This window comes from Salvelinus alpinus, chromosome 18 (assembly GCF_045679555.1).
Source record: "Salvelinus alpinus chromosome 18, SLU_Salpinus.1, whole genome shotgun sequence".
NCBI classification, from domain to species: Eukaryota; Metazoa; Chordata; class Actinopteri; order Salmoniformes; family Salmonidae; genus Salvelinus; species Salvelinus alpinus.
Genome location: NC_092103.1, coordinates 48,810,557 through 48,829,901, shown reverse-complemented (window position 1 = coordinate 48,829,901; position 19,345 = coordinate 48,810,557). Strand labels below are relative to the sequence as shown.

Sequence of the window (19,345 nt, the reverse complement as noted above, 5' to 3'; positions counted from 1 at the left end):
AAGTATGTGGACACCTGCTCGTCCAACATCTCATTCCAAAATCATGCACGTTAATATGGAGTTGGTGCCCTCCCCTTTGCTGGCTATAACAGCCTCCTCTCTTCTGAGAAGGATTTCCACTAGATGTTGGACACATTACTGTGGGGGACTTCCTAGACGTTTCACAATAACAGCACTTACCGTTGACCGGGGAAACTCTAGCAGGGCAGAGATTTGACTTACTGACTTGTTGGAAAGGTGGCATCCTATGATGGTGCCACGTTGAAAGTCACTGAGCTCTTCAGTAAGGCCATTATGTTTGTCTATGGAGATTGCATGTCGGTGTGCTCGATTTTATACAGCTGTCAGCAACAGGTGCGGCTGAAATAGCCGAATTTACTCATTTGAAGGGGTGTCCACGTAGTTTTGTATCATGAGTGTACAATTCATGAATATCACAAAGAATTGATCAAGAAGTTTAAGTGAACACTTGATTGGTTTCTGGTGCAGCTGGAATCATTTAGTCACTTGTGTACCTTCAAGGCCTTTTATTTGTGCTCTGTAGAAGACTGATGAGTGGCCTGGCTGGGTAATGTACTATAGACTGATGAATGGCCTGGCAGGGTAATGTTCTATATATAGACTGATGAGTGGCCTGGCAGGGTAATGTACTGTAGACTGAGGAGTGGCCTGGCAGGGTAATGTACTGTAGACTGATGAGTGGCCTGGCAGGGTAATGTACTATAGACTGATGAGTGGCCTGGCAGGGTAATGTACTGTCGACTGATGAGTGGCCTGGCTGGGTAATGTACTATAGACTGATGAATGGCCTGGCAGGGTAATGTTCTATATATAGACTGATGAGTGGCCTGGCAGGGTAATGTACTGTAGACTGAGGAGTGGCCTGGCAGGGTAATGTACTGTAGACTGATGAGTGGCCTGGCAGGGTAATGTACTATAGACTGATGAGTGGCCTGGCAGGGTAATGTACTATAGACTGATGAGTGGCCTGGCTGGGTAATGTACTATAGACTGATGAATGGCCTGGCAGGGTAATGTTCTATATATAGACTGATGAGTGGCCTGGCAGGGTAATGTACTATAGACTGATGAGTGGCCTGGCTGGGTAATGTACTATAGACTGATGAATGGCCTGGCAGGGTAATGTTCTATATATAGACTGATGAGTGGCCTGGCAGGGTAATGTACTATAGACCGATGAGTGGCCTGGCAGGGTAATGTACTATAGACTGATGAATGGCCTGGCAGGGTAATGTACTATATATAGACTGATGAATGGCCTGGCAGGGTAATGTACTATAATTAGACTGATGAATGGCCTGGCAGGGTAATGTTCTATATATAGACTGATGAGTGGCCTGGCAGGGTAATGTACTGTAGACTGATGAGTGGCCTGGCAGGGTAATGTACTATAGACTGATGAGTGGCCTGGCAGGGTAATGTACTATAGACTGATGAGTGGCCTGGCAGGGTAATGTACTATATATAGACTGATGAGTGGCCTGGCTGGGTAATGTACTATAGACTGATGAGTGGCCTGGCAGGGTAATGTTCTATATATAGACTGATGAGTGGCCTGGCAGGGTAATGTACTATAGACTGATGAGTGGCCTGGCAGGGTAATGTACTGTAGACTGATGAGTAGCTTGGCAGGGTAATGTACTATAGACTGATGAGTGGCCTGGCAGGGTAATGTACTATAGACTGATGAGTGGCCTGGCAGGGTAATGTACTATAGACTGATGAGTGGCCTGGCAGGGTAATGTACTATATATAGACTGATGAGTGGCCTGGCAGGGTAATGTACTATAGACTGATGAGTGGCCTGGCAGGGTAATGTACTGTAGACTGATGAGTAGCTTGGCAGGGTAATGTACTGTAGACTGATGAGTGGCCTGGCAGGGTAATGTACTATAGACTGATGAGTGGCCTGGCAGGGTAATGTACTGTAGACTGATGAGTGGCCTGCAGGGTAATGTACTATAGACTGATGAGTGGCCTGGCAGGGTAATGTACTATAGACTGATGAATAACCATCAGTTATTCACATTACTTTACTTTGATAAAATATTTCAGTTGTTGTGTTTATTACATTTGTTATATATATATAATATATTACATTAGTTATATATATATTACATTCGTTATATATATAATATATTACATTAGTTATATATATAAATAATATATTGCATTAGTTATATATAATATATTACATTAGTTATATATATATATATATATATATATATACACTGCTCAAAAAAATAAAGGGAACACTAAAATAACACATCCTAGATCTGAATGAATGAAATATTCTTATTAAATACTTTTTTCTTTACATAGTTGAATGTGCTGACAACAAAATCACACAAAAATGATCAATGGAAATCAAATTTATCAACCCATGGAGGTCTGGATTTGGAGTCACACTCAAAATTAAAGTGGAAAACCACACTACAGGCTGATCCAACTTTGATGTAATGTCCTTAGAACAAGTCAAAATGAGGCTCAGTAGTGTGTGTGGCCTCCACGTGCCTGTATGACCTCCCTACAACGCCTGGGCATGCTCCTGATGAGGTGGCGGATGGTCTCCTGAGGGATCTCCTCCCAGACCTGGACTAAAGCATCCGCCAACTCCTGGACAGTCTGTGGTGCAACGTGGCGTTGGTGGATGGAGCGAGACATGATGTCCCAGATGTGCTCAATTGGATTCAGGTCTGGGGAACGGGCGGGCCAGTCCATAGCATCAATGCCTTCCTCTTGCAGGAACTGCTGACACACTCCAGCCACATGAGGTCTAGCATTGTCTTGCATTAGGAGGAACCCAGGGCCAACCGCACCAGCATATGGTCTCACAAGGGGTCTGAGGATCTCATCTCGGTACCTAATGGCAGTCAGGCTACCTCTGGCGAGCACATGGAGGGCTGTGCGGCCCCCCAAAGAAATGCCACCCCACACCATGACTGACCCACCGCCAAACCGGTCATGCTGGAGGATGTTGCAGGCAGCAGAACGTTCTCCACGGCGTCTCCAGACTCTGTCACGTCTGTCACATGTGCTCATGTGCTCAGTGTGAACCTGCTTTCATCTGTGAAGAGCACAGGGCGCCAGTGGCGAATTTGCCAATCTTGGTGTTCTCTGGCAAATGCCAAACTTCCTGCACGGTGTTGGGCTGTAAGCACAACCCCCACCTGTGGACGTCGGGCCCTCATACCACCCTCATGGAGTCTGTTTCTGACCGTTTGAGCAGACACATGCACATTTGTGGCCTGCTGGAGGTAATTTTGCAGGGCTCTGGCAGTGCTCCTCCTTGCACAAAGGCGGAGGTAGCGGTCCTGCTGCTGGGTTGTTGCCCTCCTACGGCCTCCTCCACGTCTCCTGATGTACTGGCCTGTCTCCTGGTAGCGCCTCCATGCTCTGGACACTACGCTGACAGACACAGCAAACCTTCTTGCCACAGCTCGCATTGATGTGCCATCCTGGATGAGCTGCACTACCTGAGCCACTTGTGTGGGTTGTAGACTCCGTCTCATGCTACCACTAGAGTGAAAGCACCGCCAGCATTCAAAAGTGACCAAAACATCAGCCAGGAAGCATAGGAACTGAGAAGTGGTCTGTGGTCACCACCTGCAAAACCACTCCTTTATTGGGGGTGTCTTGCTAATTGCCTTTTAATTTCCACCTTTTATCTATTCCATTTGCACAACAGCATGTGAAATGTATTGTCAATCAGTGTTGCTTCCTAAGTGGACAGTTTGATTTCACAGAAGTGTGATTGACTTGTAGTTACATTGTGTTGTTTATTAAGTGTTCCCTTTATTTTTTTGAGCAGTGTATAATATATTACATTAGTTATATATATAATATATAATATATTACATTAGTTTAATTTGATGACTTTATTGTTTAATTCCTAGTCATCATCTCATCTCTATAGAGCTGCTGTCTGACAAAAATCACTATTTTAGTAGTTCTTCAAAGTAAATAAGGCATACTTTATGACTGCTGAATACCAACTATCAGTACCTTAGAGCCCTGCCTCCATCTGTTTGCTTAGAAATTCTAGGGACAGTAAGGAGGCCTGCGTCTTGTGACCGTAGCGTACGTGTAGGTATGTACGGCAGGACCAAATCGGAGAGATCGGTAGAAGCAAGTCCATGCAATGCTTTGTAGGTTAGCAGTAAAACCTTGAAATCAGCCCTAGTCTTAACAGGAAGCCAGTGTAGGGAAGCTAGCACTGGAGTAATATGATCACATTTCTTGGTTCTAGTCAGGATTCTAGCAGCCGTATTTAGCACTAACTGAAGTTTATTTAGTGCTTTATCCGGGTAGCCGGAGAGTAAAGCATTGCAGTAGTCTAATCTAGAAGTGACAAAAGCATGGATTAGCTTTTTGGCATCATTTCTAGACTAAAAGGTTCTGATTTTCACAATGTTATGAAGATGAGGGGAAAGGCTGCTCTTCAAATATTTAGTAAATGTTTGTCAAAAGAGAGATCATGGTCCAGAGTAACACAGAGGGCAGTTTTATTTGAGTCGACTGTACAACCGTCAAGATTAACTGTCAGATCAAACAGCAGATCTCTTTGTTTCTTGGGACCTAGAATTATCATCTCTGTTTTGTCTGAGTTTAAAAGTAAAACATATGCTGCCGTCCACTTCCTTATGTCTGAAACACAGGCTTCCAGGGAGGGCAATTTTGGGGCTTCACCATGTTTCATCAAAATATACAGCTGTGTTTCATCTGCACAACAATGAATGTTGACATTGTGTTTCCGAATGACATCACCAAGATGTAAAATATATAGTGAAAACAATAGTGGTCCTAAAACAGAACCTTGAGGAACACCGAAATTTACAATTGATTTGACAGAGGACAAACCATCCACAGAGACAAACTGATATCTTTCCGACAGATAAGATCTAAACCAGGCAGGAACTTGTCCGTGTTGACCAATTAGAGTTTCTAACTATCCTAACTAGACGTGTTATGTCCTAACTAGACGTGTTATGTCCTAACTAGACGTGTTATGTCCTAACTAGACGTGTTATGTCCTAACTAGACGTGTTATGTCCTAACTAGACGTGTTATGTCCTAACTAGACGTGTTATGTCCTAGACGTGTTATGTCCTAGACGCGTTATGTCCTAACTAGACGCGTTATGTCCTAACTAGACGTGTTATGTCCTAGACGTGTTATGTCCTAACTAGACGTGTTATACCCTAACTAGACGTGTTATGTCCTCACTAGACGTGTTATGTCCTAACTAGACGCGTTATGTCCTAACTAGACGCGTTATGTCCTAACTAGACGCGTTATGTCCTAACTAGACGCGTTATTTCCTAACTAGAGGCGTTATGTCCTAACTAGAGGCGTTATGTCCTAACTAGAGGCGTTATGTCCTAACTAGAGGCGTTATGTCCTAACTAGAGGCGTTATGTCCTAACTAGAGGCGTTATGTCCTAACTAGACGCGTTATATCCTAACTAGACGCGTTATATCCTAACTAGACGCGTTATATCCTAACTAGACGCGTTATATCCTAACTAGACGCGTTATGTCCTAACTAGACGCGTTATGTCCTAACTAGACGCGTTATGTCCTAACTAGACGCGTTATGTCCTAACTAGACGCGTTATGTCCTAACTAGACGCGTTATGCCCTAACTAGACGCGTTATGCCCTAACTAGACGTGCTATGCCCTAACTAGACGTGTTATGTCCCAACTAGACGTGTTATGTCCCAACTAGACGTGTTATGTCCTCACTAGACGTGTTATGTCCTCACTAGACGTGTTATGTCCTCACTAGACGTGTTATGTCCCAACTAGACGTGTTATGTCCCAACTAGACGTGTTATGTCCTCACTAGACGTGTTATGTCCTCACTAGACGTGTTATGTCCTCACTAGACGCGTTATGTCCCAACTAGACGTGTTATGTCCTCACTAGACGTGTTATGTCCTCACTAGACGCGTTATGTCCTCACTAGACGCGTTATGTCCTCACTAGACGCGTTATGTCCCAACTAGACGCGTTATGTCCCAACTAGACGCGTTATGTCCTCACTAGACGCGTTATGTCCTCACTAGACGCGTTATGTCCTCACTAGACGCGTTATGTCCTCACTAGACGTGTTATGTCCTCACTAGACGTGTTATGTCCTCACTAGACGTGTTATGTCCTCACTAGACGTGTTATGTCCTCACTAGACGTGTTATGTCCTCACTAGACGCGTTATGTCCCAACTAGACGTGTTATGTCCTCACTAGACGTGTTATGTCCTCACTAGACGCGTTATGTCCTCACTAGACGCGTTATGTCCTCACTAGACGCGTTATGTCCTCACTAGACGCGTTATGTCCCAACTAGACGTGTTATGTCCCAACTAGACGTGTTATGTCCCACTAGACGTGTTATGTCCTCACTAGACGTGTTATGTCCTCACTAGACGTGTTATGTCCTCACTAGACGTGTTATGTCCTCACTAGACGTGTTATGTCCCAACTAGACGTGTTATGTCCTCACTAGACGTGTTATGTCCTCACTAGACGTGTTATGTCCTCACTAGACGTGTTATGTCCTAACTAGACGCGTTATGTCCCAACTAGACGCGTTATGCCCTAACTAGACGCGTTATGCCCTAACTAGACGCGTTATGCCCTAACTAGACGCGTTATGCCCTAACTAGACGCGTTATGCCCTAACTAGACGTGCTATGCCCTAACTAGACGTGCTATGCCCTAACTAGACGTGCTATGCCCTAACTAGACGCGCTATGCCCTAACTAGACGCGCTATGCCCTAACTAGACGCGTTATGCCCTAACTAGACGCGTTATGCCCTAACTAGACGTGGTATGTCCTAACTAGACGTGGTATGCCCTAACGAGACGTGTTATGCCCTAACGAGACGTGCTATGCCCTAACTAGACGTGCTATGCCCTAACTAGACGTGCTATGCCCTAACGAGACGTGCTATGCCCTAACGAGACGTGCTATGCCCTAACGAGACGCGTTATGTCCTAACTAGACGCGTTATGCCCTAACTAGACGCGTTATGCCCTAACTAGACGCGTTATGCCCTAACTAGACGTGTTATGCCCTAACTAGACGCGTTATGCCCTAACTAGACGTGCTATGCCCTAACTAGACGTGTTATGTCCCAACTAGACGTGTTATGTCCTCACTAGACGTGTTATGTCCTCACTAGACGTGTTATGTCCTCACTAGACGTGTTATGTCCCAACTAGACGTGTTATGTCCCAACTAGACGTGTTATGTCCTCACTAGACGTGTTATGTCCTCACTAGACGTGTTATGTCCTCACTAGACGCGTTATGTCCCAACTAGACGTGTTATGTCCTCACTAGACGTGTTATGTCCTCACTAGACGTGTTATGTCCTCACTAGACGCGTTATGTCCCAACTAGACGCGTTATGTCCCAACTAGACGCGTTATGTCCTCACTAGACGCGTTATGTCCTCACTAGACGCGTTATGTCCTCACTAGACGCGTTATGTCCTCACTAGACGCGTTATGTCCTCACTAGACGTGTTATGTCCTCACTAGACGTGTTATGTCCTCACTAGACGTGTTATGTCCTCACTAGACGCGTTATGTCCTCACTAGACGCGTTATGTCCCAACTAGACGTGTTATGTCCCAACTAGACGTGTTATGTCCTCACTAGACGTGTTATGTCCTCACTAGACGTGTTATGTCCTCACTAGACGTGTTATGTCCTCACTAGACGCGTTATGTCCTCACTAGACGCGTTATGTCCTCACTAGACGCGTTATGTCCCAACTAGACGTGTTATGTCCCAACTAGACGTGTTATGTCCTCACTAGACGTGTTATGTCCTCACTAGACGTGTTATGTCCTCACTAGACGTGTTATGTCCTCACTAGACGTGTTATGTCCCAACTAGACGTGTTATGTCCTCACTAGACGTGTTATGTCCTCACTAGACGTGTTATGTCCTAACTAGACGCGTTATGTCCCAACTAGACGCGTTATGCCCTAACTAGACGCGTTATGCCCTAACTAGACGCGTTATGCCCTAACTAGACGCGTTATGCCCTAACTAGACGCGTTATGCCCTAACTAGACGCGTTATGCCCTAACTAGACGTGCTATGCCCTAACTAGACGTGCTATGCCCTAACTAGACGTGCTATGCCCTAACTAGACGCGTTATGCCCTAACTAGACGTGTTATGCCCTAACTAGACGTGGTATGTCCTAACTAGACGTGGTATGCCCTAACGAGACGTGTTATGCCCTAACGAGACGTGCTATGCCCTAACTAGACGTGCTATGCCCTAACTAGACGTGCTATGCCCTAACGAGACGTGCTATGCCCTAACGAGACGCGCTATGCCCTAACGAGACGCGTTATGTCCTAACGAGACGCGTTATGCCCTAACTAGACGCGTTATGCCCTAACTAGACGCGTTATGCCCTAACTAGACGTGTTATGCCCTAACTAGACGTGTTATGCCCTAACTAGACGTGTTATGCCCTAACTAGACGCGTTATGCCCTAACTAGACGTGCTATGCCCTAACGAGACGTGTTATGCCCTAACGAGACGTGCTATGCCCTAACTAGACGTGCTATGCCCTAACTAGACGTGCTATGCCCTAACTAGACGCGCTATGCCCTAACTAGACGCGCTATGCCCTAACTAGACGCGTTATGCCCTAACTAGACGTGGTATGTCCTAACTAGACGTGGTATGTCCTAACTAGACGTGGTATGTCCTAACTAGACGTGGTATGCCCTAACGAGACGTGTTATGCCCTAACGAGACGTGTTATGCCCTAACGAGACGTGTTATGCCCTAACGAGACGTGCTATGCCCTAACGAGACGTGCTATGCCCTAACTAGACGTGCTATGCCCTAACTAGACGTGCTATGCCCTAACGAGACGTGCTATGCCCTAACTAGACGTGCTATGCCCTAACTAGACGTGTTATGTCCCAACTAGACGCGTTATGTCCCAACTAGACGCGTTATGTCCTAACTAGACGCGTTATGTCCTAACTAGACGTGTTATGTCCCAACTAGACGTGTTATGTCCCAACTAGACGTGTTATGTCCTCACTAGACGTGTTATGTCCCAACTAGACGTGTTATGTCCCAACTAGACGTGTTATGTCCCAACTAGACGTGTTATGTCCTCACTAGACGTGTTATGTCCTCACTAGACGTGTTATGTCCTCACTAGACGTGTTATGTCCTCACTAGACGTGTTATGTCCTCACTAGACGTGTTATGTCCCAACTAGACGTGTTATGTCCTCACTAGACGTGTTATGTCCTCACTAGACGTGTTATGTCCTCACTAGACGCGTTATGTCCTAACTAGACGCGTTATGTCCCAACTAGACGCGTTATGCCCTAACTAGACGCGTTATGCCCTAACTAGACGCGTTATGCCCTAACTAGACGCGTTATGCCCTAACTAGACGTGGTATGCCCTAACGAGACGTGTTATGCCCTAACGAGACGTGCTATGCCCTAACTAGACGTGCTATGCCCTAACGAGACGTGCTATGCCCTAACGAGACGTGCTATGCCCTAACGAGACGCGTTATGTCCTAACTAGACGCGTTATGCCCTAACTAGACGCGTTATGCCCTAACTAGACGCGTTATGCCCTAACTAGACTCGTTATGCCCTAACTAGACGTGTTATGCCCTAACTAGACGTGTTATGCCCTAACTAGACGCGTTATGTCCCAACTAGACGTGTTATGCCCTAACTAGACGTGTTATGCCCTAACTAGACGCGTTATGCCCTAACTAGACGTGCTATGCCCTAACTAGACGTGTTATGTCCCAACTAGACGTGTTATGTCCTCACTAGACGTGTTATGTCCTCACTAGACGTGTTATGTCCTCACTAGACGTGTTATGTCCCAACTAGACGTGTTATGTCCCAACTAGACGTGTTATGTCCTCACTAGACGTGTTATGTCCTCACTAGACGCGTTATGTCCCAACTAGACGTGTTATGTCCTCACTAGACGTGTTATGTCCTCACTAGACGTGTTATGTCCTCACTAGACGCGTTATGTCCCAACTAGACGCGTTATGTCCCAACTAGACGCGTTATGTCTTCACTAGACGCGTTATGTCCTCACTAGACGCGTTATGTCCTCACTAGACGTGTTATGTCCTCACTAGACGTGTTATGTCCTCACTAGACGTGTTATGTCCTCACTAGACGTGTTATGTCCTCACTAGACGTGTTATGTCCTCACTAGACGCGTTATGTCCCAACTAGACGTGTTATGTCCCAACTAGACGTGTTATGTCCTCACTAGACGTGTTATGTCCTCACTAGACGTGTTATGTCCTCACTAGACGCGTTATGTCCTCACTAGACGCGTTATGTCCTCACTAGACGCGTTATGTCCCAACTAGACGCGTTATGTCCCAACTAGACGTGTTATGTCCTCACTAGACGTGTTATGTCCTCACTAGACGTGTTATGTCCTCACTAGACGTGTTATGTCCTCACTAGACGTGTTATGTCCCAACTAGACGTGTTATGTCCTCACTAGACGTGTTATGTCCTCACTAGACGTGTTATGTCCTCACTAGACGCGTTATGTCCTCACTAGACGCGTTATGTCCTCACTAGACGCGTTATGTCCCAACTAGACGCGTTATGTCCCAACTAGACGTGTTATGTCCTCACTAGACGTGTTATGTCCTCACTAGACGTGTTATGTCCTCACTAGACGTGTTATGTCCTCACTAGACGTGTTATGTCCCAACTAGACGTGTTATGTCCTCACTAGACGTGTTATGTCCTCACTAGACGTGTTATGTCCTAACTAGACGCGTTATGTCCCAACTAGACGCGTTATGTCCCAACTAGACGCGTTATGTCCCAACTAGACGCGTTATGCCCTAACTAGACGCGTTATGCCCTAACTAGACGCGTTATGCCCTAACTAGACGCGTTATGCCCTAACTAGACGCGTTATGCCCTAACTAGACGCGTTATGCCCTAACTAGACGTGCTATGCCCTAACTAGACGTGCTATGCCCTAACTAGACGTGCTATGCCCTAACTAGACGTGCTATGCCCTAACTAGACGTGCTATGCCCTAACTAGACGTGCTATGCCCTAACTAGACGTGCTATGCCCTAACTAGACGCGTTATGCCCTAACTAGACGTGTTATGCCCTAACTAGACGTGGTATGTCCTAACTAGACGTGGTATGCCCTAACGAGACGTGTTATGCCCTAACGAGACGTGTTATGCCCTAACGAGACGTGCTATGCCCTAACTAGACGTGCTATGCCCTAACTAGACGTGCTATGCCCTAACTAGACGTGCTATGCCCTAACGAGACGTGCTATGCCCTAACGAGACGTGCTATGCCCTAACTAGACGTGCTATGCCCTAACGAGACGTGCTATGCCCTAACGAGACGTGCTATGCCCTAACGAGACGTGCTATGCCCTAACGAGACGTGCTATGCCCTAACGAGACGTGCTATGCCCTAACGAGACGTGCTATGCCCTAACGAGACGCGTTATGTCCTAACTAGACGCGTTATGCCCTAACTAGACGCGTTATGCCCTAACTAGACGCGTTATGCCCTAACTAGACGCGTTATGCCCTAACTAGACGCGTTATGCCCTAACTAGACGTGTTATGCCCTAACTAGACGTGTTATGCCCTAACTAGACGCGTTATGCCCTAACTAGACGTGCTATGCCCTAACGAGACGTGTTATGCCCTAACGAGACGTGCTATGCCCTAACTAGACGTGCTATGCCCTAACTAGACGTGCTATGCCCTAACTAGACGCGCTATGCCCTAACTAGACGCGTTATGCCCTAACTAGACGCGGTATGTCCTAACTAGACGTGGTATGTCCTAACTAGACGCGTTATGCCCTAACTAGACGCGTTATGCCCTAACTAGACGCGTTATGCCCTAACTAGACGCGTTATGCCCTAACTAGACGTGCTATGCCCTAACTAGACGTGCTATGCCCTAACTAGACGTGCTATGCCCTAACTAGACGCGCTATGCCCTAACTAGACGCGCTATGCCCTAACTAGACGCGTTATGTCCTCACTAGACGTGTTATGTCCTCACTAGACGTGTTATGTCCTCACTAGACGCGTTATGTCCCAACTAGACGTGTTATGTCCCAACTAGACGTGTTATGTCCTCACTAGACGTGTTATGTCCTCACTAGACGTGTTATGTCCTCACTAGACGCGTTATGTCCTCACTAGACGCGTTATGTCCTCACTAGACGCGTTATGTCCCAACTAGACGCGTTATGTCCCAACTAGACGTGTTATGTCCTCACTAGACGTGTTATGTCCTCACTAGACGTGTTATGTCCTCACTAGACGTGTTATGTCCTCACTAGACGTGTTATGTCCCAACTAGACGTGTTATGTCCTCACTAGACGTGTTATGTCCTCACTAGACGTGTTATGTCCTCACTAGACGCGTTATGTCCTCACTAGACGCGTTATGTCCTCACTAGACGCGTTATGTCCCAACTAGACGCGTTATGTCCCAACTAGACGTGTTATGTCCTCACTAGACGTGTTATGTCCTCACTAGACGTGTTATGTCCTCACTAGACGTGTTATGTCCTCACTAGACGTGTTATGTCCCAACTAGACGTGTTATGTCCTCACTAGACGTGTTATGTCCTCACTAGACGTGTTATGTCCTAACTAGACGCGTTATGTCCCAACTAGACGCGTTATGTCCCAACTAGACGCGTTATGTCCCAACTAGACGCGTTATGCCCTAACTAGACGCGTTATGCCCTAACTAGACGCGTTATGCCCTAACTAGACGCGTTATGCCCTAACTAGACGCGTTATGCCCTAACTAGACGCGTTATGCCCTAACTAGACGCGTTATGCCCTAACTAGACGTGCTATGCCCTAACTAGACGTGCTATGCCCTAACTAGACGTGCTATGCCCTAACTAGACGTGCTATGCCCTAACTAGACGTGCTATGCCCTAACTAGACGCGTTATGCCCTAACTAGACGCGTTATGCCCTAACTAGACGTGGTATGTCCTAACTAGACGTGGTATGCCCTAACGAGACGTGTTATGCCCTAACGAGACGTGTTATGCCCTAACGAGACGTGCTATGCCCTAACTAGACGTGCTATGCCCTAACTAGACGTGCTATGCCCTAACTAGACGTGCTATGCCCTAACGAGACGTGCTATGCCCTAACGAGACGTGCTATGCCCTAACGAGACGTGCTATGCCCTAACGAGACGTGCTATGCCCTAACGAGACGTGCTATGCCCTAACGAGACGCGCTATGCCCTAACGAGACGCGTTATGCCCTAACTAGACGCGTTATGCCCTAACTAGACGCGTTATGCCCTAACTAGACGCGTTATGCCCTAACTAGACGCGTTATGCCCTAACTAGACGCGTTATGCCCTAACTAGACGTGTTATGCCCTAACTAGACGTGTTATGCCCTAACTAGACGCGTTATGCCCTAACTAGACGTGCTATGCCCTAACGAGACGTGTTATGCCCTAACGAGACGTGCTATGCCCTAACTAGACGTGCTATGCCCTAACTAGACGTGCTATGCCCTAACTAGACGCGCTATGCCCTAACTAGACGCGTTATGCCCTAACTAGACGCGGTATGTCCTAACTAGACGTGGTATGTCCTAACTAGACGTGGTATGCCCTAACGAGACGTGTTATGCCCTAACGAGACGTGGTATGCCCTAACGAGACGTGCTATGCCCTAACGAGACGTGCTATGCCCTAACGAGACGTGCTATGCCCTAACTAGACGTGCTATGCCCTAACTAGACGTGCTATGCCCTAACTAGACGTGCTATGCCCTAACGAGACGTGTTATGCCCTAACTAGACGTGCTATGCCCTAACTAGACGTGCTATGTCCCAACTAGACGCGTTATGTCCTAACTAGACGCGTTATGTCCTAACTAGACGTGTTATGTCCCAACTAGACGTGTTATGTCCCAACTAGACGTGTTATGTCCTCACTAGACGTGTTATGTCCTCACTAGACGTGTTATGTCCTCACTAGACGCGTTATGTCCTCACTAGACGTGTTATGTCCTCACTAGACGCGTTATGTCCCAACTAGACGTGTTATGTCCTCACTAGACGTGTTATGTCCTCACTAGACGTGTTATGTCCTCACTAGACGCGTTATGTCCTCACTAGACGCGTTATGTCCTCACTAGACGCGTTATGTCCCAACTAGACGTGTTATGTCCCAACTAGACGTGTTATGTCCTCACTAGACGTGTTATGTCCTCACTAGACGTGTTATGTCCTCACTAGACGTGTTATGTCCTCACTAGACGTGTTATGTCCTCACTAGACGTGTTATGTCCCAACTAGACGTGTTATGTCCCAACTAGACGTGTTATGTCCTCACTAGACGTGTTATGTCCTCACTAGACGTGTTATGCCCTAACTAGACGCGTTATGCCCTAACTAGACGTGTTATGCCCTAACTAGATGCGTTATGCCCTAACTAGACGTGTTATGTCCTAACTAGACGCGTTATGCCCTAACTAGACGCGTTATGTCCTAACTAGACGTGTTATGTCCCAACTAGACGTGTTATGTCCCAACTAGACGTGTTATGTCCTCACTAGACGTGTTATGTCCTCACTAGACGTGTTATGTCCCAACTAGACGTGTTATGTCCCAACTAGACGTGTTATGTCCTCACTAGACGTGTTATGTCCTCACTAGACGCGTTATGTCCCAACTAGACGTGTTATGTCCCAACTAGACGTGTTATGTCCCAACTAGACGTGTTATGTCCTCACTAGACGTGTTATGTCCTCACTAGACGTGTTATGTCCTCACTAGACGTGTTATGTCCTCACTAGACGTGTTATGTCCCAACTAGACGTGTTATGTCCTCACTAGACGTGTTATGTCCTCACTAGACGTGTTATGTCCTCACTAGACGTGTTATGTCCCAACTAGACGTGTTATGTCCCAACTAGACGTGTTATGTCCTCACTAGACGTGTTATGTCCTCACTAGACGTGTTATGTCCTCACTAGACGTGTTATGTCCTCACTAGACGTGTTATGTCCTCACTAGACGCGTTATGTCCTAACTAGACGCGTTATGTCCCAACTAGACGCGTTACGCCCTAACTAGACGCGTTATGCCCTAACTAGACGCGTTATGCCCTAACTAGACGCGTTATGCCCTAACTAGACGCGTTATGCCCTAACTAGACGCGTTATGCCCTAACTAGACGCGTTATGCCCTAACTAGACGCGCTATGCCCTAACTAGACGTGCTATGCCCTAACTAGACGTGCTATGCCCTAACTAGACGTGCTATGCCCTAACTAGACGCGTTATGCCCTAACTAGACGCGTTATGCCCTAACTAGACGTGGTATGTCCTAACTAGACGTGGTATGCCCTAACGAGACGTGTTATGCCCTAACGAGACGTGCTATGCCCTAACTAGACGTGCTATGCCCTAACTAGACGTGCTATGCCCTAACGAGACGTGCTATGCCCTAACGAGACGTGCTATGCCCTAACGAGACGCGTTATGTCCTAACGAGACGCGTTATGTCCTAACTAGACGCGTTATGCCCTAACTAGACGCGTTATGCCCTAACTAGACGCGTTATGCCCTAACTAGACGTGCTATGCCCTAACTAGACGTGTTATGTCCTCACTAGACGTGTTATGTCCTCACTAGACGCGTTATGCCCTAACTAGACGCGTTATGCCCTAACTAGACGCGTTATGCCCTAACTAGACGCGTTATGTCCTCACTAGACGTGTTATGTCCTCACTAGACGCGTTATGCCCTAACGAGACGTGTTATGTCCTCACTAGACGTGTTATGTCCTAACTAGACGCGTTATGTCCTAACTAGACGTGTTATGCCCTAACTAGATGCGTTATGCCCTAACTAGACGTGTTATGTCCTAACTAGACGCGTTATGCCCTAACTAGACGTGTTATCTCCTAACTAGACAATAGGCTGTAAAGGTTTGGGGAAAGTTGTGTAATCTAAATAAAATCAGGGAGGAAGAAGTGAACTTTAGGCTCCTTTGATAAATTAGCGACGTATGTAAGACAAGACATTTCCAGATACAGATTACCAAGACATATACGTACTGTTCTTTCTGTCCCCTCCTCTCTGTCCCCTCCTCTCTGTCCCCTCCTCTCTGTCCCCTCCTCTCTGTCCCCTCCTCTCTGTCCCCTCCTCTCTGTCCCCTCCTCTCTGTCCCCTCCTCTCTGTCCCCTCCTCTCTCTGTCCCCTCCTCTCTGTCCCCTCCTCTCTGTCCCCTCCTCTCTGTCCCCTCCTCTCTGTCCCCTCCTCTCTGTCCCCTCCTCTCTGTCCCCTCCTCTCTGTCCCCTCCTCTCTGTCCCCTCCTCTCTGTCCCCTCCTCTCTCTGTCCCCTCCTCTCTCTGTCCCCTCCTCTCTGTCCCCTCCTCTCTGTCCCCTCCTCTCTGTCCCCTCCTCTCTCTCCCCTCCTCTCTGTCCCCTCCTCTCTGTCCCCTCCTCTCTCTCCCCTCCTCTCTGTCCCCTCCTCTCTGTCCCCTCCTCTCTGTCCCCTCCTCTCTGTCCCCTCCTCTCTGTCCCCTCCTCTCTGTCCCCTCCTCTCTGTCCCCTCCTCTCTGTCCCCTCCTCTCTCTCCCCTCCTCTCTCTGTCCCCTCCTCTCTCTGTCCCCTCCTCTCTCTCTCCCCTCCTCTCTGTCCCCTCCTCTCTGTCCCCTCCTCTCTGTCCCCTCCTCTCTGTCCCCTCCTCTCTGTCCCCTCCTCTCTGTCCCCTCCTCTCTGTCCCCTCCTCTCTGTCCCCTCCTCTCTGTCCCCTCCTCTCTGTCCCCTCCTCTCTCTCCCCTCCTCTCTCTCTCCCCTCCTCTCTCTCTCCCCCTCTCTCTCTCCCCCTCTCTCTCTCCCCTCCTCTCTCTCCCCTCCTCTCTCTCTCCCCTCTTCTCTCTCTCCCCTCCTCTCTCTCTCCCCTCCTCTCTCTCCCCTCCTCTCTCTCTCCCCTCCTCTCTCTCTCCCCTCCTCTCTCTCCCCTCCTCTCTCTGTCCCCTCCTCTCTCTGTCCCCTCCTCTCTCTCTCCCCTCCTCTCTCTCTCCCCTCCTCTCTCTCCCCTCGCGTCGGCTCACCTGCTCTTTTCTCTAATGATGCGAGTGTGTTCGGTCTTTGTGTAAAATATCCACGCCTATCCATGTAACTTTGCGAGGTGGAATTGAGGTAATGGTAGTACGGGTGCCTAACCATCTGAAAGGGAGACGTGCTAACGTAAGTCATACACAATAGCATTAGGACCATATTCATTCACCTGAAAAACTGATTTAGTCACGTCCCTACATGTTCATACGTCCATGTGTTTTGTTCCAGAGAGAAGCTGATCAGACTGCAACATGAGAACAACATGTTGAAGCTGGCCCAGGAGAGTTCTGATAATGACAAGATCGCTCTGCTGCAGAGTCTGCTGGAGGACGCTAACAGCAGGAAGAATGAACTGGAGACAGAAAACAGGTGCACAGACACACGCTACACACACACACACACACACACACACACACACACACACACACACTTGTTCTTCTATTCCATTAGTCCCCACGCGGATAGAAGAACAAAATCCGATTTTCCCTAACCCCTAATCTTAACAATAACCCTAACTTTAACCTGAAAACCTTAACCCTAAACCTAACCCTAAAACTAACCCTAGATCCTAATTCTAACCTTAACCCTAAACCCCCTAGAAATAGCATTTGACCTTGTGAGGACTAACAAAATGTCCCCACTTGGTCAAATGTTTGTTCGTTTACTATTCTTGTGGGGACTTCTGGTCCAAGTATAGTTAAACAAACACACAAACACATACACAAACAAACAAACAAAAACAAACATGGTTGACTGTGTGTGTGTTCCAGACTGGTGAACCAGAGACTGATTGAGGGTCAGAGTCAGGTGGAGGAGCTGCAGAGGAGTCTTCAGGAACAGGACTCCAAAGCAGATGATGTGAGTACCACTAAACTGATCTCAGATCAGATCAACTCCCTGGTCTTAGAACTATCAGAGCGGTTATTAAACCAATGACGGAAGCCACGACATCCTGTCCCCTGCTATGGGGGTTGTTAACTTTAAGAACCCGGTGAGGAGTGTTCGTTGTCGTTGTCACGTCGGGTCATTGTCATTCTCGTACCTGGCTATTTGACAAGCCCAGAAGACCTTTACTGACGTGACGAAATAAATACAACACGCTTCTAATACTAGTCTGTTTCATTGTCCTCATAAGTCAGAACAACTCATATTCTGCCTGGACGTGTTGTCGTTTCTCACTAACATTCTAACACTGTGGTGTTTGTGTGTTGTTGTTGTGTGTTTTCTGTTTGTTGTCTTACTCATGTTGTAGCGTTGGGAAGTCATTGGTTGGTTGTCCTGCCAGCCTGTCCTGTTAGGAGGCTAAAGGTCAGGTCATGTGTATAGCGGCTCCGGTCTCTCTCCGGCCATTACATCGTCAGGAGGAAGGATATGTTTGTGACGATGTTTAACCGCCTGTTGTCCGTCCGTTGTCCTGTCTTTCTCTCCTCACTGCATGACTAACCTAACTGAAATGCTTCTCTCTCTCTCTCTCTCTCTCTCTCTCTCTCTCTCTCTCTCTCTCTCTCTCTCTTTCTCTCTCCCCCCTATCTCTCTCTCTCTCTCTCTTTCTCTCTCCCCCCTATCTCTCTCTCATATCTTCTCTGTGTGTTTGTCCTGCTTTAAATCACCTCTGTTTTCTCTTTTAATTCTGCTTCCCCACTCAGGCGATTGTAAGTATAGCTTGGAGATCAATCCTAGTTTAGACGCCTTACCTCGCTGCTCGCTGACAATGTGTAATTGTTTCATTCTATTATAGTTATATTAGAGCTTAAAGGGATACTTCAGGATTTTGGCATTGATACTTTTTATTTACTTCCCCAGAGTCAGATTTTAGTTTTTTCTTTAACCTTTACTTAACTAGCAAAGTCAGTTAAGAACAAATCACTTTTTACAATGACGGCCTGCCCCGGCAAAACCCTAAACCCGGAAGACGCTGAGCCAGTTGTGCACCGCTCTATGGGATTCCCAATCACGGCCGGTTGTGGTACAGCCTGGAATTGAACCAGGGTCTGTAGTGACGCCTCTAGCACTGACATGCCTTAGACCACTGCGCCACTGGGAAGCCCAGATGAACTAGTGGATACCATTGTATGTCTCTGTGTCCAGTAAGAAGGAAGTTAGAGGTACTTTTGTGAGCCAATGCTAACTAGCGTTAGCGCAATGACTGGAAGTCTATAGGT

At 47.3% G+C, this 19,345-nt stretch overlaps 1 protein-coding gene across 3 annotated transcripts in view; it reads left to right on the top strand.

Annotated features, from left to right (window-relative positions):
- LOC139544427 (protein Hook homolog 3-like) overlaps positions 1-19,345 on the top strand; it is a 94,104-nt gene that overhangs the window by 37,349 nt on the left and 37,410 nt on the right. For all 3 annotated transcript variants that reach the window (XR_011668870.1, XM_071351500.1, XM_071351499.1), the window contains 2 exons: positions 17,412-17,552; positions 17,954-18,041. Coding sequence is in view for 2 of the 3 variants with exons in the window: in XM_071351500.1 (XP_071207601.1) it covers positions 17,412-17,552; positions 17,954-18,041 (229 nt within the window). In the remaining variant the exon portion in view is untranslated. The remainder of the gene's footprint in view (positions 1-17,411; positions 17,553-17,953; positions 18,042-19,345) is intronic.